Source organism: Caretta caretta, chromosome 3 (assembly GCF_965140235.1).
Source record: "Caretta caretta isolate rCarCar2 chromosome 3, rCarCar1.hap1, whole genome shotgun sequence".
Classification (NCBI taxonomy): domain Eukaryota; kingdom Metazoa; phylum Chordata; order Testudines; family Cheloniidae; genus Caretta; species Caretta caretta.
In genome coordinates, this window is record NC_134208.1 from 165667501 (window position 1) to 165692266 (window position 24766).

Here is a 24766-nt window from a genome sequence, read left to right on the forward strand (position 1 = left end):
CAGCTTTGTTATGACTGTTATAGGTTGTAATTAGTAGCTGGTGCTCTAGAAAAATATCAGCAAAAGCTAGAACTATGGTTCTAAACTGTTACATAGTCTTACATTTTCTCTCCAGGATAACAGTATTCAGTGTAATATCACTGAGAGATCGGTTTTGTTGTTTTTAATAAGCAACTTGTCACTGAAAAGGGATCCATATACATTCAGCAGAGTCCTTTAAATAGGTGGGCCTACATTCTTAAGGGGAATAGAATATTCAATTAATCTGAACCTCTTTTGTCCTTTGAGCCTTGTAGTTTCCCTTAAGTAGTTAATAATTGCTAGGTCTGCCTTTCGTTTAAAAAAAAAAAACAGCCCCAAAATTGTGTTTATCCTCCCCCCCCTTTTTTTTTTAATTACAGAGCCTGGTCCTATAGACCCACCGCTACTCTTGAATGTTAAAGCTAGGGAAACAGTCATCATCTGGCAGCATCCATCAAAGCCAAATGGCAACATCATTCATTACAACATTTACCAAAATGGCCAACTGCATGCTACAGTGCCAGGAACCCAGTCTAATTGCACCATACTTTATTTGCATCCTTATACTGTCTATCAGTTTCAAGTAGAAGGCTGCACCTCTGAAGGATGCTCCCTTTCACCCAAGGCCGCAGCTATACAGACTCTCCCAGATGCACCTGAAGATATCCCTGCTCCAGAGCTGTATTCAGACACGCCAACATCTGTGCTTATATCATGGCAACCCCCTGTTCACCCAAATGGTTTGGTGGAAAACTTTACAATAGAAAGGAGGGTTAAAGGAACAGAACAAGTGTCCACTCTCATGACTCTACCTCGTAATCATTCAATGAGCTATGTTGACCAGAGTGCTGCTCTTAGCCCTTGGAAGAAGTTTGAGTACAGAATACTGGTGAGCACCCTTCATGGAGGCACCAACAGCAGCGCTTGGGCAGAAGTTACCACCAGACCATCAAGACCTGCTGGTGTTCAGCCACCTGATGTGGAGGTGTTGGGACCAGATTTGGTTAAGGTCGGTTTAATTTGTTTTGTCTCACAATTTTTACATATTTTCCCTGTAAGAATGTGTATTTGACAGAGACAACTACTGGCTGAGCTAACAGATTTTATTGCTGTTGGGGGTAGATAAATATTAGCATCTGGCCTTTGGGTCAAAACTATCTTTGATTTGGCTTCAGTTTTCCTTGAAGTCTGCATCCCCATGTTATGTTGACACTTTCATTTTTCTCAGACACTTGAAATATTTGGAACATCACAATGGGATATTTAGTTTTCATCCCCTCGTCAGAGTAAAATAGACCAGAAAATTAATTACAAAAAAACCTAACAACCCCATCTGAAGACTTCATTAAAATACTAATAAAGTCCCAAGTTATAAATATTTAAACTTTTTATAACATTATTAAAGGTCCTTTTTCTAAGGAAAAGGAAGTAAAAGGCTAAGGAAGTAAAAATAACAGCATGAGTCCTCTGATTTAGGAAAGAGTAGCCTTACAGGACTGGCTAGGAAGTTTTCAATTATTCACATTGTTCAGTTGGGAATGAGCTCTAGAGGACAGGATAACTACCATTGTTTTGGCTTGCATACAAACTTCATTCAAGGGAAATTAGTGTAACCAAACAAGAGGGATTTTTGTAGCTTAGAAGCCTCTTTGTGTAAATACGCACATGTTTTCACGGATTCAGTCTTGTACTAATGCCAAAAGTATTGGTACAGTAGCTTGCTCACTAGAGCACAAAACAAAGGACATTTGCATAAGACTGAAGTTCATCTGTTAGAATTATTATTTTTGTTTCAAATGTATTTTGTTTCAAAAGGTAAATATAAAGTGGAGTTACCCAGGCAGCATAAATAGTTTGAGGATATGAATTTAAGTGCTAATTTTTTCATTCTTCATCCACAATATCAAACTTTGATATGAGTTACCCTCTTTTAAACAATGAAACATGAGCTCTCTAAATTATATTTGACTGTCTATAGAATTACATGTTACCATCCATCTTAAGATCAAATAAGTTCAGCATCTGAATACAGTGGTTATCATAAGAATTAATAACGACTGACACTAGTAATTGTAACGTATTGCCAGACTGTTGGGAATTTGAGCTATATACTTTCAGATGACTTCAGAGGCAACTCTGTACTTTTTTTAGACACATCTTAATGACCAACACAAACTCTAACAAACCATCCTTTCATGGATTTGCCAGGAACAGGACCAATAACATGGAGTAAAATACACAGTACAGACAATGGCCCCAGTTCAGAAAGTTATTTAAGCACTTGCCTAATGAGCAGTCACATTGACTTTAGTCTTTATAACAGTAAAAGAAGTCACTGCTTATCTTTGATGCTGTATCCAAGGTCATAAAGTTTTACTCCTTTTACACATGGATTTTCTTTTCCATTAGATATTAATATACTCAATCCTAATTTTAAAAAAACTTATCAAATTATTCTTGATCCTGTACTTGATTTTTTCCTTGGGACCTAGGATACACATTCATTAGTAATTGGATCTTCCTCTGTTACAAATCCAAAATATCAGGGATCCACCATTCCTAAAAAACAGTTAGATCAATTCTCTCTTTTGAGACCAAGTTTTATAGCACAATCCTGCATTTCATTCCGTAATAATTCAGTTTCAATATAAGAATACTTTACCAGATTTTGCTGTCTGATGAGACAGTTCAGTTGCGTATTTTTACCTTCTTGTTTCCCTTGTCTCTCATTAACTTTTTCAGCCTTTTAAGGTCTATGTTGTACAGCCTTCTGTATGAGCTGGACATATTTTGTGCCATTTGCTGCTCTAGCAGTCTCAGGCTTTCTTTTTTCTACTTGTGGACCTATTGAATCTTCCATTTCAGTGAGAAGTGCTGAGGTGGGGTTTGTTTACTATTAGATCCCAGTTGTGCTGTTCCCTATCCCTGACTTTGTCATTATCTCAAATGTAGTAGGTCTAACTATGAAAAATAATTAATAAAAGGTAAAATTTCATTGAGAAAGATGAAACTTCTTTGTGTATATCTTTTCAAATACACCCATGTGTGTGAAATATCTCTTTTAATCCATCAGAGTAATGTAACTATTACAGTATACTAACACTGTGTTTAATTCTTCTGAACCTGGTCGTCTTTTGTATTAAATTCTGTTGAATTTAGGCAAGTGGAATAGTTAAGATAAAACAACAAAAGTTTTCCACATACAGCAGGACGGAGAAATTCAAAATCTGCTAATTCATACTGAGTGTATTTCTTAGCTGAAACATTACCTTTCTTCTGCTCTCAAGGAGTACAGTCAAACCTCTTAAGGACAGAAAGGGTTTATCACAATATTTGCCAAAAGAAATTAAGCAAAATGGTATAATTAGATACTTGAAAATCATATTGCAGTAAATAATTCAAGAGAGATTGGACACAGCTAATGTTGCCTACACAAAGAACAGTAGATTCATTACTAGCCAGCTATCTAATTTAAGGCCAAATCCTGCAACAATTGAAATAAAAGACTACATTTAATAGCTACTCATTTCTGCTAGCATTTAGTATTTTAACACATTTCTGTAATTGGTTAGAGGTGTACTGAATCTATACAGTTTACAAGCCTTCAGTTGTCAAAAGTCAAACATCCAAAGTTACCATGGGATTGCTGTCTGAGATACCCAAGGACTTCTTGCTCTTTGCTCCCCTTTAGAGAAGCAAATTGCCTGAATGTGGGTGGAGAGGAGGAGGCAGAGATGTAGTTCTGTCCTTTCCCACCCCAGTGGGGCCAGCACACCAGAAGCAGCTCTGCCTGTTAAATTCTATAGAACTTCCATGTAAGAATGGTGAGGTTCTGAAGCCGCTCCGTGGCCATTACTGTAGCACTGAGACCACATCATTTCTATGTGGAGGGAGAAGGAAGAGGAAAAACATAAGAGTAGTTGATCCTCTAGCTTCCCCTTTCTGCACCTGCACTTTGGCATGAAGTTGACCTCTGTCCCCCTTACATATCCTCACAGCACTTTCACTGCCAGGTGTATAGGCATGGAGGTTGCTTCAGGACTTGTCCCTGAGTGATTGAAATTTATTCTGAAAAGAGGTAGGATGAATCTGGCTCAGATGACTTTATATTGGTAATGTTTAAATTGCCATTAGTCTCAATGAGGTGGCTCAGTAAACTGAGTCACAAAACCTTCATGAATACAGGACCTGCTTAGTGCTCAAAACATGCTTGTGCTATACAAGACTTGTCATATTAAATGCCTACAGTGGCAACTCTTACGTGAAGAGTGGAAAATAAACAATCTCTTCAGGAGTGAACCAGCGTGAGACTTTAATTACCTCTTGCCCTAGAGAGAGCTGTCCTTCCAGGATAGAGCTGAAGGTATTGTGGAAGGGCACTATGGGAAAGGTTATATTGAGAGGCTCTTTCACCAAGCCAGGGATGTGAATCAATAGGGGCTTTCAGTTGTCAGTGCAACCAATCCCTAAACCATGAGCGCAAATATTTACTTAAACTGGAAAAAAAGAGAATTTATTATGAAGAGAAACATATTTCAATTCCTTTATTTAGTCATAAAATCAATATAAATGATTTTGTGATGTGAAGAATTCAAAGCGCTGTAGCAAGAGTACTCACTGGAGTATACAGCTTATTTTCTCAGACGTAAGCCCTCACTCTACAAGGAGGAAAAATGTCAGCACAGCATCCACAGTCTCGGCATAGAGGCTTCTGATGCTGTATGTGGTCCTTTTTATATTAATTTTAATCAGAATGGCCTGATGTCTCCAAATACCATTCAGCTTGCTTTCATTTCTGCAGAAAAAAGTGTAACGTTGCTGATAATTTTTAAACCACCACTTTCTATGACACCTGCATGATATTCTTTAATATCTGCTGAATTGATAATGTTCATGGCAGCAGAGTATACTGAGCAATAAACTGCTTTTGTGGCTGATTAAATGCCAAAGTGACGTGGAGATATGCAGCAACTGCAAGAGTCGTTTATTTAGTGTATTCCAATGCCGTGAACATTATTCCTGTTACACAAGATTTGCTATACCCTGATTTACAGAAGTAGAAAAGAAATTGGTTATTTTCTTGTGACGGTTGCAAGTGCTGCATGCCTCATTCTCACACTTCACGCTGGTATGACATTGGAGAGAGTATCTAGGTTGATCAACTTGAGAAGAGGCTGGTTTACACACTGAATAATTGTTTATGGGAGAACTCAGTGTAGATAAAGAATTAAGAGACTGGATACACTGAACTAGATTCACCGTTTTTGTTAAATGATGTTTTCTTGCACTAGACTTCACCCATCTAACTTGCAGTAGGCAGATGCTATTTCTACTACTGCCCTAACTGGGGTTTACAACTGGGGAGGCTAGCTTTAATCCCCACTAGAAGATTCACAGGAGACTTGCAAGTAGAGGCCTCTGTGACAATGTACTGGATAAGTAGATGCCTGGGTACCCTGAAAGTACTCCCTCCCATACCAATGCCACTTGCAGGTCTGCTGACAGAGAAGTTGCAACCATTTTCCACCGCTATAGCTGCCATCTTGGAGAGCTTTCTGGTTCAATTTAAAAGGTGGCCTGGACCTGTACTTTGCCGGGTCCATTATGTCAAAGGGAAGGAATAATGCTACATTTTTCTGGGCTAAGATAGGGTGAAATTCTTGTCTTGCAGCATACTTGACAATATAGCCTTGAAATATTTTTATCATCAGGATGTCCCTTCAAGGTAAAATCCACTTATATATATACACACACATTTCCTTACATTCAAATTAGATCTCAGATGCCAAATGCAGAACAAGGAGAACAATAAACTATTCTGATGTCATCTATCATCTTTTTTTCTCTATTCTGTGTATAGTAACTGCTAAAAAATACATTTCCTCCTTTGGTAGTAATGGCCTTCTAGCATCTGACAAAGTAGTTCATTTTGCCCCCCTTTCCCTTTCAGAGCTTACCCCAAGTATTTCCCTGTAGTTGTTCTGAATGAAGGAAGGGTGTAATCTTTCTTAATTCATCTTATAGTTCTTGTTCATTATTTTCCTCAGTTCTGTCTCCTCTGTCTGAGCCCCACTGCCACCCTTCTCCACACACTGGAAGGAGCTGCAACTAAGATGGCTCATGCCTTCCTATTGAGACTGAACAGTGAGCGCACTGGGCCTGCCATCTATGAAGCAATCTCCATTTTTCCCTTGCAGCAGGATGACCCTTCTTTACTACATAGTGTTCTTTACACATTTTTAAGTGGTCGCTTTCTCAAGGCTGACTACTAAGTTGCATGCATACAATTAAACAAAAAGAGAAACAATCATCATAATTGTTACCCCAACTCCACTCTTGGCTTAGACATGAGAAGCAGGAAATTTAGTGGTCAGGACTCTTAACCTACCGTTATACTACAAACAGGATCTCAATTAAATCAAATGGTTGCTATTCAGAAATACAGTTAGACCAGTTACAGAGTTGATCCAGTTACAGCTGGCCAAGATAAATGAAAGAAAAGATATTTTCCATGTCCACATATCATGGAGTTACAATTGCATTATGGGGCATTACATGCCCGCTCAGTCTGGTGCCTGGCTCTGAGACCCCCACCGTCCCTTGCTGGGGTCATTGCTGTAAAGGGCCAAGAGAGATCCATTGAAGGGGATTACAGAAAGGAAGCTGGCTCCTGTGGCTGGCCATGGACCAGTGGAAAAGAGACCTAAGGGGAGAGTCTTCTGGGTCCCTTCAGCCTGCTTTGGGATAACTTTGTTAGTGCTACTTTGTGAGTTTTGTGTTTTGAAGAATAAAACTGTGCCCTGAAGAAAGGGTATGAACACTTTGGGGCATGGCATGCTTGCTAGGCAGTGGAGACAGGCCAGCAGCCTACATTCCAGATTCTCGCAGGAGTAAGATCAGAAAAATTCCAAATGCAGTTTTCTGAAAATATTAAAGTTACATAGCACCAATATCTTCCACTGCAGTGATTCTCCAGTGTTTTACTTCTCGGATCATTTTGTGCTAGATAAAACCTCTCATGGCTCTACCCTCAGTCCCTCTTAAGACCCCGGTCTACCACTGCTTCATTTTCAAATTGCTTCATCCTGCAGACTGCTGTAAAGGTCTCCACAGAGCACCACTGGGCTAAGGAGAGTGTTAAACTCCTGGTATCTACCCTTGTGTGTTACTGGGTTAAAAGGAAATGCAACAAGAAGACCTACAGACTTCATCTTGGAAAAAAAAAAAACCTATGGCTCTTTTCCAGTTTTACACAGGTGTGCCCTGTGCTTTGGGGAAGCTGTTCAAGAGCAATCAATCCTTGTGTGAAGATTGCCTTGTAATGTTGCTAAGGTCAGTGAGACCTTGGTTTATTTGCCATATAAGTGCTGCTTGAGCAAGTTGAGCTACTGTAACACCCCTAGGAGCAGCCTTAGCCTGCACACCTGAGGTTTTTCTGCATTTCAGGGTTGTGATTTCCTGCACAGCTTGCTCATTTGGGGCATGCCATGCAGTGGAGTGACTTGGAGAAAACTAATGAGAACCTCATCAGCATATCCCCTTGCACTGAACAATATCAATGAAAAATATCAGGTTCTGCAGTAGTTACATAGGCTTATTCAGAAATGTTGTTTCCATTTACCCAGTATTCAGTGCAAGAACTTCTCAAACCATTTCCACTAGCAACTGATCATTGCAGGCTTGATCTTGCTGCCCTCTTGTATTCGTAACTCTGATTGAAGTGGATGGGAATTGTGCATGCATGAGAATTGCAGGAAATACATGAAAATGTGACCATTAAAGGGTTGGGTTTTTGAAAAAAAAGTACGGCTGTATCTCTCTACATCTAGAAATATAATGGATTTTATTGGAGTAGGTTTATGGACTGGCTGATTAGCCCCTCTGAACTGAATACATCTTGTCCATCACAGCCATCCAGTTCTCTCCTTTAATCATATTAATGCAAGTGGAATAGAAGAGCTGGATCATTGAACCCGAGCAATAGAGTAATTTCAAACAAATAAGAACTTCAGTCTATTGTTCTGTCTTTGCAACTCTTTCTAATTACCAGAGAGATATGCAGGTTACTGAATGTACTGTAGTCTCACTCTTGGCCTCTGTCAGGAATCAGGATCTATTCCAACTCCTGACACAATCCCAGCTTAGTTTTCTTTTAAACCAGGCAACATCTACAGTGAAGTAGACTTCCTGGCCATATTTGTTTTGGGGAGGTAACATAATCCAGTGGCTAGAACACAGGACCTGAAGCTGGGAGGGCTGTGTTCGATTTGCCTATGTCTTACTATGTGATATTGGGTAAAACACTCAATCTCTTTCTTGTTTGGGGGATTCATCTATAAAATAGGGATAATAACTTACCTTTTTAATATACTTTGGGGCTTAGAGTGTAAAGCTCTCAATAGTGTATTTGTTATGGGTCATGCCCATCAATGAGAGTGAGACTAGTGTAAAGCAAAAAATGTAGTTGTGTACTTCCTTTGAAACTCGTTTCAGAATTAAATTGAAATGTTCGGACTGCTGTCAAAAAGAAAAGCTTTCTGGGGGTTGTAACTGTTTAATGGGGAGAAAATGGCTAATTTCAGTCTCTTTAAATTTTGTGGTGGAGAAAATGAAGTTCTTTGATCTTTAAATGACAGCTTCCAGTGTCATTACATTGAATCAGTTAATCTCTCCCAGTAGTTACCTTGTTCTGGCTTCCTCATCTGCACTCTCTTCCGTGGCCTCCATGCTGAGCTTCAGATCAATGAACAAACTGCTACTGTTTCCAACACAGGCTGTCTAGTGAGTCCTTCTGGTTTCACGCACTGCCAAGTTCTGACCTCCAGTCTGGCAGATTCGGGATAAAGAGGAGAGAAGGTCCAGTTGTGTCGCAATGAATTTAAACCAGGCTGGCTCTGCCATCTTTATTTACATTGCATAGGCCAATCAGTCACTTGACCTTGTCCTTGACTTGTCATTGAAGTGTTTAGGCTACCACTTTTTATGACAGGAAAGTTTGCCTGATGTGGCATTGGATTGTATATCCTGTTCCATCCTTCTTTCCAGGTGACATCTGAAGTTCAAGGCAGGTCAGCTCCCCGATACATATGAGCATCATCTCAAGTTTAAATCACTGCTTTCTATTCCATCTTGATTTTAGATAGACCGACAACCCTAGCAATAAATAAAACACTGAGTCCACCAAGTTCAGAGGGAATCAGGCCAAATGAGACCCAGACTCTACTTTGTTTTTCATGCTGCTGAGTACTAACATCGTTGTGCCTGGTTTGCAACGTTTCATTCTCTTTGCAGTTTGCATTACAAGATAAAATACCTACTGTAATTTAGGCAGGGACAGTATTGTACAGCCCCCATCACAGCGTCAGTGCACAAAACACAATGCAGAATAATATTTGAAAGTCCTTTCAAGTTTCAGTATATAGAACACTGTCAGTGTGAGATTCAGATGCTGAAGTGTCGGAGGAACAGCAGTGGTACTGCATGTGCTGATAACCTCCCATCTCCCTAGATGGTGTTACATAGCACTGTACATGTTTTATTTAAAGAATTTTATTGTGTGCTGCTAAAGAACTTAAGTATCCAAAGTTTAGCAGTGACGCACTAGCAGGAGCCTCGCCTGCACCAGAACCAGTCTCCTGGTAACCCACTGAGCGCAGCTGATCCTGATAGAAGCTGTCAGATTGATTGCACCATCTGATTGGCTGATACTCAGGGTCAATAGCAGCAGCAGTCCAGTGGCTGCTCAGTGCCTGCAGCTGCTCTTGGTCCTGTCCATAGCTCCCACCCCAGCCTGTTCCTGCTCCAGCCCCCAGCTCCTTCCTGACCTCTGACTCCCTAGCTCAGACCCTCAGCTCCACCTTCTGACTGCAGCTCCAGTGAACCCTTCAGCTTAGGCTTTGGTTTCTGACTCCCAACTCTGATCCTCTACTAGGCCTTCTGACTGCGACTCTGGGTAACCCTTCAGCTTAGCTTTGGTCCCTGTCTCCCAGATACAACCTTTGACTTTGCTCCAGGACCCACCTCATCTGGATTCAGCTTTAACTTATAGGCCAGACTGCCCACGACTTGGTCATTGACTCATAAATCATCTCAGGAAATAAAGCAAAATCAGTACAAGTTGAACATTTTGAGGCAACTTTGAGGGTAATCCTCAAAGTGTCCCCAAACATATAACATACAATACTTCTGTTAGAAGTTCTCTTCCATTAAACAACCCAGACTAGTCAGTCCTTTGAGAGCTCACAGAAGACAGTTAAGGTTTAACTGTGCGGCCTTACTCAGTCCTTATTTAGGCAGAACTCAAAGTGAAATCCAAACTTCAGGACTGGGCCCTATATTAGTTACAAAATATAATTATGGCTGGGGAAACATGATTTTCCATAGTGGGTCAGACCAATGGGCCATTGAGGCTGGTATGCTGCCTCCTTCAGTGACAAATATGAGTCTCCCATGGAAAGTGGCCCCCTCTTCCCCTTCTCACACATGTACAATGCATCGGGTCAGCTGTGCTGTTTTGTTCACGCACCATGTAGTGGGAAGAAATGTTCCTTCCTGGATGTGGAAACTTACAACATAAAATACACTAGCCTGTCTGTTTTCTACCTAAATTTTAAAATGAAACCTTCAAGCTTTATATTGCCCATGCTCCTATACTTTTTAAACAAAGGGAGAAAGTACATCAGCTCCTCCAAAAAGAGATTTTGCTCTTTTGCATAAAGGAGGGTGATTGTAATATATCTTTCTAATAGATGAATTAGGAAAGATGCAAAATCTTCTTCTACCTTCTGCTACCTGCTAGCATTGTTTTCCTTGTGATGTTGTCTTCATTTCCTTAATCATATGTAGGGAATGACAGAAATCTGCTGCTACTCTGAAACCAGAAATCTGAATAGCACACTTGAAACCTAGCCAGAGTAAAACCTTTCCTTTGTTGACATGGGTAAGCTTGTTTGTGTTCTCATAAATCAAGACTGCCCTGTTTATAATTCTGTGTTTAATAATATTCCAGATTTTGTTATCAAAGATCTTCAGTTTTCTTCGAAATTCTGCTGCCAAGATCCTTGCAAGTATCAAGGCTCAAGCGCTCCTCCTGTTCTTAAGATCTAACATTAGTTACTCCCTGGTGGTATTCCAGATCCTTTCAAAAACACGCTATGAATCCAGCTCCTTTGTACTCGGGGCATGTGTTAGTATGTGGAGTCACCATTTTAGAGGGACTCAGTTTTGAGACTGGAGAGAATTAGGGAGCAGGTTGCTTAATTGATCAGCACCTCAACTAAAATATCTTCATGTTATTGTATTATAAATCAACATTATTTTGTTTTTTTATTTTGTAACACACACAGCTTGACTGTTTTCCATTCATATTTTCTAAGGCTCAGGACTTAGCTTTGCCTAGTATGGGTGAAGAAAAGGCAAAGGAGGCACTAAGCCACTTTTCTGCCTCTCCCTATTCTGGGGCTTCATTGGGTTGAATTGGCTTCTGGCACAAGCTAGAACAGTCAGAGCTAATGTAATTTACACCTTGAGGGTCCCCACATAGAAGGAGATGATAATGCTGAGCCAGCCAGGCCAACTTCACCCCACTGGGAGAATCCTAACAGGGGAATCTACAGTTTCCTCTTGAGGGCAGCTTTAAGTCCACTTTGTACTGTTGCAGTGGCACAAAGAGGATTTAATCTGGACCTCGGGCCCATTGTATGTATTATCCCTATCTGGTTGACACACGTCTGTGAACTCACAGCACGATCTAGCTCCCGTTGGAGTCAGCTAGTTCAACGGGAATTGGATCAGACCTGCAGAGTGGATATGGACAAGCCTATATCAAGTTACTAATTAATCAGGTGAACATAAAAATTATTCACACTGAAAGTTGAGTAAGACTGCAAGAAAAATAGGGTTTTGATTTTGTTTCATTTAAATTTGTTGTCTTGTAAAGACCGATTTATACATAAAGCAATAGATGCAATACGCAAAGCAACAGATACATATAGTTACAATACATATTGTTGTAATTTATTACTGAAAAATAAAAACATGTTAATGGTATGGGTGGATGTTTTCTTAGCCTGCCCTGATAGGTAAAACTATGAGCTTTTACTGATAACAACATATAATAGCAGAATATGGTACACATGTATACCACCCAGTACATTACAATACAAGAGTGTATGTGTGTGTGTGTGTGTATATATGTATATATATGTGTATATATATATATATATATATATAAGACCGCATTACGGTGGTATCTGAGCATCTTGCAGTCTTCCGTGTATTTATCCACAGCAATCCTATGAGGTAGGGAAGTCTTATCCCCATTTGACAGATGGGAGCTGATTTAAGCTACAGAGAGATTAAAGAGTAGATTTTTAAAAGCAAAAATGGCATATAAACATCTACTGTCCATTTGAAATTTAATGGACAGTATGTGCCTATCTGGTATTCATGCCTTTGAAAATCTACCCCAAGTAGCTGGCCCATAGTCGCATGTGAAGTCTGCGGCCAAACTGGGAACTGAACCCAAGTCTCTTTGAGTCCCAGATTTGTTGTCCAGTGGCTGGACTATCTTTTCTCTCTAAACAAAGAAAGAACATCTTATTGTCACAGTTGTGCCCATTTTACTTATGTTATTTCTATGTTGCAATTGCCAGTAGTTCGGATTCTAAGAACGCCTTTATTTTCTCAGGTCTCTTGGAAACCACCTCTCATACTGAATGGAGAAATGCTTAGCTATGAGATCCGAATGCCTGACCCTCGAATTACCATCACCAGCAACATTTCATCAATGCAAAACCATGTGGTGACCAATCTGATCCCTTTCACAAACTACTCAGTCACTATACTAGCTTGTTCTGGAGGCAACGGTTTCCTGGGAGGCTGCACAGAGAGTTTACCTACACATGTGACTACCCATCCAACAATTCCTCAGGGCATTAGCCCCTTGTCTGTGACTCCAATAAGTGAATCATTTATTGCTGTTTCCTGGCAACTGCCCTCTAGGCCCAATGGACCACACTTGAGGTAAGGAATAGCAATATGTAACTTAAGGGTGGGTGACATGGGGTTTATAGCTTTGCAGGACTTCTGGAAATGTGCACACCCGGGAAATGGAATTCCATACCTCTGGTGATCCATGGGGTAAATATCACTTCAGCATTTAATTCACAAATGAGACCAGAGGCTGTCCTCAGCTTACCTAGATCCAGCCCAGAGAGCACAGCATGAGAATTGCCAGCTTCGTGGCATGATCTCCCATTTTTTCAGACCCTGTGGAAGCCCCTCCCTGAGGTTCAGGCTCCATAGTGTGGCTTCAGGGCCAGCAGAATTTTCCTATATTCTCCTGCACTAAACCAGCAGGACAAACCATTTTCACTTATTGCTGTCTGAGTCAGCATTAATTTGTACAGGTTCTGATCTGCACTGTGGAAATCCAGCTGAAACATCACAGTAAAGAGGGGAACGCATTGTAGCTGTCAGAGCAGTGTCATCCAAGAGGCTAGAATGAAACAGCAAGAGGGCAGGATACAATGCAAATCCAGCTCTAACATATATAGCCCTGAACTACCCATGCCTCCTGGGATCCATGCAGATCTCAGGGGAGTCATAGGTTTTGTGAGCTGAAACAGCTGCCAGTTTTTGGTGGTGGTTTGTGGGAACAGAATACCACTTGGGGAAGAATTAGGAGAAAATTCTGAGTGTAAACTCAGGGAGCCCCCAGTACCCTGTGCAGGTTATTCCTACACAGGGGAAGATGGGGCTATTTATAATTTGGTGAGGTGAAATGTTCTTCAAAATTGAAGATTACTTTATTTTGTGTTTGGTTCATGGTGGTGTATATGATAAATAGATTATGGATGAGTGGGAGGAAAAGAAGCAGCAAGATTTCTGGGAGATTCTCCATGCATTGAGGCATTCGATATTTTACTTTACACCTAGCACACTTTTACAGGCACATATTATCACATCGCAGCATCCTCCACAGCTTCCTTCCTGTCTTTCTTAATGCTTAATTAGAGTACACTACTGCTGAATGAACCTTATTGCATCAAGATATTTGAAACCTTTGAAAAGCAATGTACATTTCTCTGAAGTCAACAACATGACCATTTTACCATTGATGACTGAAGTAATTCAACATAAGCTACAGCTGCAAACTTCATTTCCTTCATGGTGTGCCATACTGCTCTCAACCAGAAACGCCACTAAAGCAGCTGCTCAGTACGGCATGATGGAGAAAGAAGTCTGCAGCAGCTGCCAGAGAGTGTGATTTACACTTCATCACCATCCAATGTTCAAAAAGATTTTGATGTTTCTTATGACTTGTCTTTGAATGATGTTGGACAGAATATGCCAGGACTTTATCTAATAAAACTGTTATATTTTGTCTTTGGATTCCCAAACATTGATAACCCTTGGTGTAAAAGTTGCTCTTGCAGTATGAAGTCATCATAACATTTTGGTGAAATTACAATTTAATTAAGTTTTGTAAATTAATTACTCAGGTTAAACTTCCAGATACTATAGTGATAGGTGCTTTTGAAATGTGTGATACACTGTACCTCATTCAGTCAGAAAAGACCAGGCTTGGATAACCTAAAATGAATCTTAAATGTTGTCTCACAAACTGCAAACTCTGCAACAAGCCCTGGCTAGATGCAGAAAAGGCATTTGACTCAATAAAATGGTCATACCATTAAAAATTCTAATTCTTTCTTTCAAATGAAAGCCGTATGAAATATTTCATTATCCATTTTCAAAGTATATTAAGTAATTGAATGTTTTAAACCTGTAAATACTAAAAAGTTTATCTGCAAAACTTTACAGCTGTAAAAACAAAATAATGTGTGGCTTTTAAAAAACAACAAACAATCCCCCTCCCCCCGATTTTTGTGTAATAACATTAGTTGAGATAATCCCAGTGTTCTGCTTGTCTTTTGTGTTAGATATGAGCTCCTGAGACGTAAAATCCGGCAACCACTTGCATCAAATCCCCCTGAAGATTTAAATCTGTGGCACAATATTTACTCAGGAACTCAGTGGTTTTATGAAGATAAGGGTCTTAGCAGGTGAGATTACAAAAACTATAAAAAAACAAATGCTGGCATTTTGTATAGTGCATGTTCAATAGTTCAAAGTGTTCCTTGTGTCTTTATGTTGTGAACATATTAATTGTGTAATGAAACATTTTCTGTCATCTCGGCATTAACCATTCCGACATGCATGGGTTTATTTTTATTTTGTAGCTCTTGAATCTTACACATAGTATCTTGCTGTAAACATTCAAGTAAAATTGACTGTATGAAGTGAATTTTGAGCTTTGATCTGTTCATACAGTCAAACCATTTACATTTACTGTAAATCATGGTGTTGACACATCACGCACAAGCTGAGTGAATGGTTGAGAAGTTCTAATTCGGATGGATTAAAGCTTGGTGTCAGAGCATTATTTTTCAGTCAGTTTTTTAAATTGCCAACATTGATTATTGTCTCAATATTTCCAAACTCAGCAACAGATATTTAAAGTATTCCTAGCTCTAACTTAATTATAGCTTTGTGGTGACTACCTCAGTAGTCTACACTTATGTCATGGATCCGTGTGATCTGGTCTATCCCCCAACCTGTGTAACCAGTCCCTTGGGGGTGACCCTTTTAGTGTGCCAGCCCCCGACGGTCTACACAGTTCTGCTGGGGCAGGCCCACAGCCTCTACAACTCTAAAACTGTCTTTAGGTGGCAGATATACTTGTTTCTCTCCATGACTCCTTGCAGGAAATCCAGCCAAGCCAGAGCCCTGTGGGCAGTTTGTGTTGTACCCTTCCAGTGTGCACTGCCTGTAGTAAGTATTTGCAGCAACACAAGGCAGTTTTTTTCCAAACAAGATAATTTATTAATCACCTGGAATACAGAATCTTAAATCATTAGATTAGCCTAGAGAAGCAAAGATTAAGACAGAGACATCCAGCCAAGCTGTTGTAAAGTCCATCTTGGCTCTCTCTCTGGGTAGGTCTACACATGCAGTGGTGGGTAGAGTACAGACACCACATGCCCCGCTAGAATGGGTATGAAGAGCTGTGTATAGGGTGAGGCACTTCTTAGTGGAGTAGTCCCTAAACTCTAGGGTATATTCCCTACGCAGCTCTCGATGCACCCAAGCAGTGCCTCTGCCATCTGCACGGTGATTTTAGCAGTGTAATGTCCCACTGCATTGAAACACTTCGGCAGTGGGGCGAGACAGTGGGGATCTATGCACTATGCACCGCAGTGAGTGTGAACTCAACCTGACTTTCCGTGCAGCATGTAGTTACTTGTACCCTACATCCCTCAGCAAGTGTAAACGTAGTGATGTTACTAAAGTCCCGTATTAGAGTCTCCTGTCTTTTTCTGCTTATACAGATTTTAATTGTTTTCTTGTTTTTATAATACAAATAACAAATTACAAAATTCTACATGTGTATATATATTGACATACCTTTGAACAGCAGAAGAAACTACGGTGTGATAGTTATTTCCTCTATTAAATATACATTTGGCTTCTGACAATACCTCATGCATATGCTGAATATGCCAAAGTACAGTTCTGGAGGAAATTATAAACTGGGTTTGCAATCTTAATCGCTAGCCCCTGGCCCAGATCTTCAAAGGTATTTAGGTGCCTAACTCCCACTGATTTCTTTGTTACATTTTGGGGTATTGCAGAAGGACAGCAGGTGAATGAATAATAGCTGTCACAAGCGAGATTCTGGAATTTGAAATCGAATTTCTGAAAAGAGGGGGGAAAAAGCCTCATTGGATTAAATTTGGATCCAAACTTTGGCAATTTGCCATTGATATAATCACGTCCTGAATTGAGTAATAATGTCACACCACCACAGAAATAATATATATAAGGGAATGAAATATAATATTCTGTATTTGTTAGCATGTTAGTGTTAGCCAAGTATTTCTACCAAACACACAACTATTCTATTATAGATTTTGTATATGCTGAAATAATGCAACAAGGTAGCTTTTGAGAAGGAGCAAGCTTTGTTTGACACAGCTGGAAGGACAATGCAAAATGTTTTGTATGTCTGTGATAAAATACATATTTTCTTCTTTTGTAATTATTATTTAAAAAATGTCTTAGGTACACAACTTATGAGTATAAACTCATAGTACACAATGAGGTAGGATATACATCAAGTGAGGAAGTGATTGCTACTACGTTAGCAGGATTTCCAGAGGAGGGGAGTAGCCTCACTGTGCGAACTCTTAACCATACGGCTATAGAAGTGGAATGGTCAAAACCAAGTAAGTGTACTTAGTATTTATTAAATTAATTAAATATTAACCTGTCATCAGTTACCGTGATCTGCACTGCACTTTCAGGAAACAAAATCCTTATCTTGATTAACTATTGCACTCCCTATCTCTGAAAGGGCCCTAAAGAAAGTGGAAAGAACATGAAAATTTGCTGTTTTTTTTTCTTGGTCACATATCTTTTTACTATACTTTATTTTAATGAGGGGTGGGGAAAAAGAGAGAATTTAAACTTGTGGAGGTTCTTTTAAATCTATGAAGAAAGAGTACACAATGTTCTGTTATCTTTGTGCATATTTTCATCCCTTTGTATGAAGATTTACATATTCCTTCAGGATGAGTGAAAATCTGTCTGTCTACTTATTCACTTATGTTCTGCCTCTTAACATGAAGACCTACCATTACAGTAGTGGTAAACTTCATGACTTACATGCAAATGATTTTGTAAGGACTGACTGGCGATGCTCAGTGAATATAAGCTCTTTGTTTTATAATTGCATGCCTGAAGTAAGCATGCTTATAAAACCTGACAAACCTAATAGATCTGAAGCAGCTCACTGAAGTTTCATTACCTTAGTAATCTGAACCTCTGACCTTCTACATGTAGGTAATGCAATCTGGTTTTATTTTCATTCATACTTAAAAAAATTCCCAGATATCTATTTGTGAATGCAAAGGTTAAACATCAAGTGAGGGTCGTTAATAGAAAGCCTTGTTTCACTATCATCTTATTTCATTGCTAAATATGTTACACTGTGCAGATTAACTATTCTGTCTCCCTATAATGTTCCTTATTTTTGTAATATTCGTTTTTAAATCATTCTCTTGGTTTGTCAGTACCTAGGAAGACGTGAAGATAACTTGACCTGAAATCCTTCTATTAGAGGGAAAATATACTGAGAATGACTGGCTTTTAGGGACTTAGGGCCTGATCCTGCATCACTGAAATCAATGAAAATGGAAGCAGGATCAGGCCCTTAATTATGAATTTCTGCCACAGATGCAGTATGTAATCTGAAAACATCTTTGCCTTCAACTTCTGATGACGTCATCATTTTCTATCTCAGCAGGCTAGGTTGTGTTCACCTGGAAGAGCTATTGATATTTTGCCACCATCCTTCATTACAGTGCAGTGTATCATAAAGTGGCATGTGCCATTTAAAGCAATATATATCAGGGCTGGTCAAAATGTTTCTGTCAAACTTTGTCAGCTGTGGAAATAGAGTGTGGTGGCTGATCTGATCTGAAGTTGCATTGTTTACCATTGATAAGAGAATTGCTCCCCCCAAGTCACTGAGAGAAGGTCTCAGGAAGTTCACTGGAGGTACATGGAATCCCCAGTTTCATAGCTGACCCTGTACAATGAATGTTTTTCTATCTTGCAGCTAGTAATATTGTACTCAGTTTGGAAGGATAGATCTGTCTCCCTAACATCAGAGAAACATGTTAGTATTGGGGGCAAGACACAATTCAGAGAGAAATATGACCTATGTATCTGTAGGAAAACAGCTTTATTGCATATATGTACCCAACATAAGAACAGCCATATTGGGTCAGACGAAAGGTCCATCTAGCCCAGTATCCTGTCTTCCGATAGTGGCCAATTGCCAGGTGCCCCAAGGGAATGAACAGAACAGATAATCATCAAATGATCCGTTCCCTGTTGCTCATTCCGAGCTTCTGGCAAACAGAGGCTAGGGATACCATCCCTGCCCATCCTGGCTAATAGCCATTGATGGACCTGTCTGCCTGAACGTATCTAGTTCTTTTTTTAACCCTGTTATAGTCTTGGCCTTCACAACATCCTCTGGCAAAGAGTTCCACAGGTTGACTGCTGCTACATTAATGGTCTAAATACTAAAGGCCAGATTCTCATTCATACTAAAGCCCCTTTCCACCTCTCTAGCAATGTAAAGGAGCCTTAAAATGGACATAAATTACATTCACACCCAGAAATTACATTCACACTGAGCACTGCCAGAGTGATGTGAAGGGGATTTGGGTAAATAAGACTTAAGCCCTGTATCTTAAATTAGTACCGCAGGAGAGCCTAATTCTGCTCCCCTCACTCATTCCCTCTGTGAGGCTAGGCATAAAGCCTATGTACCACTTGAGTAGCAAATTTCACCTATAATTAGTACCTTACTCCACAGGGAGTCCTATTAATTTTGATGTGGCTACTCACAGAGAAATATACTAGTCTGGTAAAGATGCAAAATCAAGCGATGAAGGTTTGGGGAAAGTATGGAAGTATGATATTTCTATTTATATGGGGGCAATTTCTGAAGAATACTGTAGTGTTTTTAATAAGATAGATATCAAGGAACATTGTTTAGTCAGCAAAACAAATTCTATTGATAAGAAATTATATTTTCAATTTAATAACAGAAATCTACTGAATATGTCCTCTTTAATCTCCCAAAATATTTTTATTCGTTTATTGCTGTTTCTTTCTTTCCCAGCACTGCAAGATTTGCAAGGAGATGTTGAATATTACATCCTCTTCTGGAACTCCCCTACATATAACAATTCTCTGAGCATCCAGGCCAATGTAAACTATGCTGTCATTGGCGACTTGCATCCCAACACAGAGTATCAGGTTTTTGTTCAAGTTTTCAATGGTGTCCACAGCATCAACAGTGAAGTGGTGCATGTGACTACTTCAGATGGAGGTTGGTTCATCCTGAAAGCAGCTTGGCTTAAAATCTGAGAATGAAATTGATTGATTTTTGTTAGGGTTGAGATCAGTCATCCTTTCATTATAAAAATTTCCGGTATAAAAGGAAAAAGGGCTAAAACACTAAAATGCTTAAGTGCTAGTTGTCATCAAGTGGCAGATCAATAAAATGTCCCACAGAGACAGAAGCACAAAGCTCTAATTGCGGATATTAACCCAGTTTGTTCTCATCTTCCTTTGTGTACTACGATCTATGTATACTACATTTGGAATTGAGTTCATGTCAATAAATAGTGAAATTTAAAAACAATTAATGGTTTTTAAAAAGATTTGCTCTGTGAAGCGGCGTGCTTTTGACATGACAGTCAAACGCAGGACCTTTCCTGAGTCACTAGAAATGTTAAGATGCAAGTTCAGCCTCTGAGAAAATTTCCCTATGAGTCATTTCCAAGCCAGTTGGCTGGCGGGGGAGAGAAAAAAACACTTGTGAATCTGAAATGTGTTTGGAATGGTCTTTCTAATCTTTTTGGCTTTATAAAGTCTCATTATAAACATTATAATATCATTATCTCAGAAGCAAGTGTTCCAGGTCATTAGCAAAGCACTTTAAGTGAGGATTCCATTTCCTTGGTGATGCCAAAGGTCAGCACCTTTTGTTTATAAAATAGAATTGATCGCAAGGGCAGTTTTTCAACTGGTTAAGATGGGCTCTTAGGATAAAAATAGGTCTTTGCATAGTTATTTCTGACATGGTTTAATAATTGTGTAATTTAACGCTAAGGAAGTTTTTTTTTAAGCGTTAGACTTCATCATTGCCTATGGTAATCAACATTCAAAACCATTTACATAATGACAATATTGCATATTGCTTCATATTGCTTGACTTACAGGCTCAGAACATCAAAGAATTTGTCACGTTCCGGCAGTGTATTTTTGTGTTAGTTTTTGCTTAAAAAGCAAAATTGCATGTTTTTTGAGAGGGGATGGGGGGCATAAAAATAATAATTGTGTGTTGGCAGTACAGATGGGTGAATAATTTATCATCATATCCCACTGGTCACATACCATTGAAGATTAACAGTATGCTGGTGGTATAAAGCATTTTACCACCAACTCTCATGGTTTCTAACTGAGAATATAATAAGCCAATTTACAGAGAACTACAGACTGTGATAACTTCATCAGAGGAAAGCAGATAAGCAGTGAACCCTTTGCTAAACCTAAATACTAATCTGCATTTGGTTAAACAAGTGCTTTTACAGAGACAGCTGGAGTTTATTCAGTTTCTTCCTTTATTTCTAGAGCCTGAGGGCATGTTCCCTCCAGAGGTTGTCATCATCAACAGTACAGCTGTACGTGTCATCTGGACATCGCCTTCAAACCCAAATGGTGTTGTCACAGAGTATTCTGTCTATGTAAATAATAAGCAGTACAAGACTGGAATGAACGAACCTGGGTCCTTTCTTTTAGGAGACTTGGCTCCATTCACTATATACAATATACAGGTCAGAACAATTTTGTTTTGCAGGCTGTGCAGCTTGTATTAATTTTACATAAAATATGTGTAGTTCAGGACAAAATTGTGAATATAGGGACACACACGTCTGTATGGATATAGGGCTGGAAGTGACCTCTCTCTCTCTCTCTGTCCATTTCTATGAGTCAGTAATAGAGAGATGAATACATGCCATGAATGTTTGTATCTTTATATAAAAAATACTCATACACAAATAATATATATATATATTATTTATTACTATTATATAATATTAGCGAGAGAGTATACATTGGTTCATATATGTATTTGTAGACATATATTTTTACACATACACATTTATTTTCAGCATAATTTTGGGTGCATAACCAGTTTTCATATTTCCTCTTTTCACCCTCAGAACTCCATTTGATTTCTCCTAAATTCCATTTGCTATGACATTAGCAAAGCCCCAATATATATATTACAAGAAGTAAAAGACTCTACTCCTACTCATTAAAAGAAAATTGCAATTGTTTTAGAAACATCAGGCATGCATAATATATCAGCAGAGAGAAATAATGATATTGCATTTGTCATCCTTTTATCATCTTTTTTCCCCCTCGTCTTTCTGTGGAGGAAGCAGCACTGAGCCATGAAATCATAATGGTACTTTCTTATGCTGTTGAGAGCGACATCTTTTTCTTTCTGTCTGTCTCTGACTCCCTCTCTTCAGGTATCTATCAAAAGTCAAAACATTGTAGGCATTTCCGAGACTATAAGCTCAAGGAAAAACTTAAATATTTATCTATTTAGTGAATTGTATTGATACACTTTAGAAAGTGCGGTTTGCTGGCTCCTAATTGTAACTATTCCAGACTTAAGTTGTGTTATGTATGGAAAGGTCTTGATAGTAGTCATGTGTACTCTGTTCTAAAATTTGCATCCAATTACTACATGCCATAAATAAACGTCACAGACAGGCGCTCCATAACAGATTTCTATGTTCCAACCCCTCTGTAACAGCAAACCTCCATCCATGAATACACATATGACTTTCCCAATGCTTCCTGAAAACACATTTGTCAATAGTAAAGCAAATTCAGAGTACTGCCACACTGATGGACTCTCAGTATTAATATACCATAGACACCTTCTGTTGCTTGCAATATTAATTGTTTTCCTCTGTAGCACTTCAGCTTTCCCAATCTTTGTACTGGGCCAATGTTCAGAACAATCTATTAGGTAAAATCAGACTATTCGGCTGGGATCTTTTTTTTTTTATGTATCATTTCGCCCTCCCCACCATGCACCTTGGAAATAACATTATCTGGATGTGTGTCTGTCTTACTGCTTATGTTCATGTATGAGCTCTTGTTTGTTTCTGCTTCTATGTATTGCATGACCTCTCTGTTGCTAATGCAGGGGTGACATTACCATTCTTCACTTGTCATCTTTCTTCTGTCTATTTAGATTAGTCTCAGGAACTGAAGGAGTAGGTGGTTATTTTCTTGTGAGATTTTTAATAGCAAAATATATTATTTATATAGGATTTTTCATCTTCAAAGTACAGTACAAACATAAAATAAATATCCTTGTGAGGTAAAATTGCCTACGTTTTACAGAGAAGAACCTGATAGACACTGGAAGGTGAAGTGACTTGTTTTAGGCCAGACAAAAAATCAGAGTCAAAATGAGAATTTAGAAGTTTTTGATCTCCTAGTCCAACTGCTTCTCAACATTATGTGCCAGAGTCTCCTGTTATGAACATCAATACAAACCTGCAGTAACTGTATTGACTCCTGTGTAACTGAGAGCAGAATTTAGCACCAGATATATAAATATAGTCTTACCCTGGACAATAAAAGAGCACAATATCTGAGCACTTAACTTAAAATTATTTTTTCCTGGTTATGTAGAATTCAGTGATCGGGAAGAAAAACTACTTTAAGGGGGACAGGACGGGTAAACAAGTAACAGTGTTAGTTAACTTCTGCAACTGGATTTTTACAAGTATCATTCTTTTGCGCCAAGGTTGAAGTCTGCACAACGTATGCTTGTGTGAAAAGCAATAAAACCCAAATTACAACCGTGGAAGATGAGCCGAAGGAGCTGTCAGCACCCATAATACACGTCCTCAGTCCAAGGTACTGTACTCTGTTTTTCTTAAGTCATAACTACTTGTTGCCACAATGAAAAATATAATTTGAGGCTATTTCCTTCATTTCAGAATAAGGAGCATTAGAAAAATTAAAATATAGTTATAAGATCTTCCTAATCTCTTTGCGAGTGGTGGTCATTTTTGCTATTCGAGTTATGGCCAGCTGAGTGACTGAAAAAATATACCTCTGATCTTTAGCTGGCTGCATGTACCTGGTTATTGGTCATCAATTTGTGATATTACTAAATAAGAGGCAATATAAATGTAAGGCAGCTAAATGAAGGGATGTGGGAGAATGAAAATCATCAAACTTACACTGTTCGGTAAGGGGAGGGGAATGAATGTGGAAAAGAACCATTTGACACTGATAATGGAAGCTGAGGTAACTGTGAGAGAAACAGTCGCACATCATGACAATAAGAATTAATAAACCATCTTAAAAGGGGTGTGTGTCTGTGCCTCCTGAAAGCCCTGTTTGCTATCTGCGTCTCCTCTCCGTCTTTTCCCCACTCATGGGCAAACTTCTCAACAGTAATAATAGTGCTAGGCTGGCAGACTCCAGAGGCAGACAAGTAGTGACATACATAGTAATTCTTTTCGTTAAAAGAACCATGGTAGGAGCTAACATTGTCCAAAGAAGAGGCTATAACTAATGGACATACAGTGCCAAAACATTTATCAAAATTACACCAACCATAAAACAGCCTCCTGCGTGTATGTTATTGTTGGTGTGATTTTATTACACTTCTGGGCATGGAGGGCCTGTTAGCTATGTTTCTTTTGCAGAAACAACAAAATTATCTTTTAAATAACTAAAATCTAATATCCAAGCCTTCAGAAATGGTCAGAAGAATGGATTTACTCTCCCAATTTTTAAAAGGAATTTCTGTTTGCTGTTTATCATTTCTACATTTTCCTTGAATTCTATATTTGTCTCTGAATAAGGTAATCATTGGGTGAAATTAAACTTGCTATTTTTCTGTCACACATACAGATACAGTGAAAGCTTGTTTGATGATAAGAACTCAATTCAGGATCTCATCTTTTGCCCGTGGCTTTAACTTTATGTATGCCTTTGTTGTATTGCAAACACTTATGTGTGTTTCTGCTATTATTTACAAACTAAATATGTC

At 39.0% G+C, this 24766-nt stretch overlaps 1 protein-coding gene across 1 annotated transcript in view; it reads left to right on the forward strand.

The window, feature by feature from the left end:
• The window catches only part of USH2A (usherin), a 580026-nt gene that overhangs the window by 395827 nt on the left and 159433 nt on the right, over positions 1-24766 (forward strand). Inside the window, exons 40-46 of the mRNA XM_048843172.2 lie at positions 402-1030; positions 12710-13044; positions 14967-15089; positions 17149-17312; positions 19784-19993; positions 21301-21503; positions 23507-23619. Of these exons, the coding sequence (XP_048699129.2) occupies positions 402-1030; positions 12710-13044; positions 14967-15089; positions 17149-17312; positions 19784-19993; positions 21301-21503; positions 23507-23619 (1777 nt within the window). The remainder of the gene's footprint in view (positions 1-401; positions 1031-12709; positions 13045-14966; positions 15090-17148; positions 17313-19783; positions 19994-21300; positions 21504-23506; positions 23620-24766) is intronic.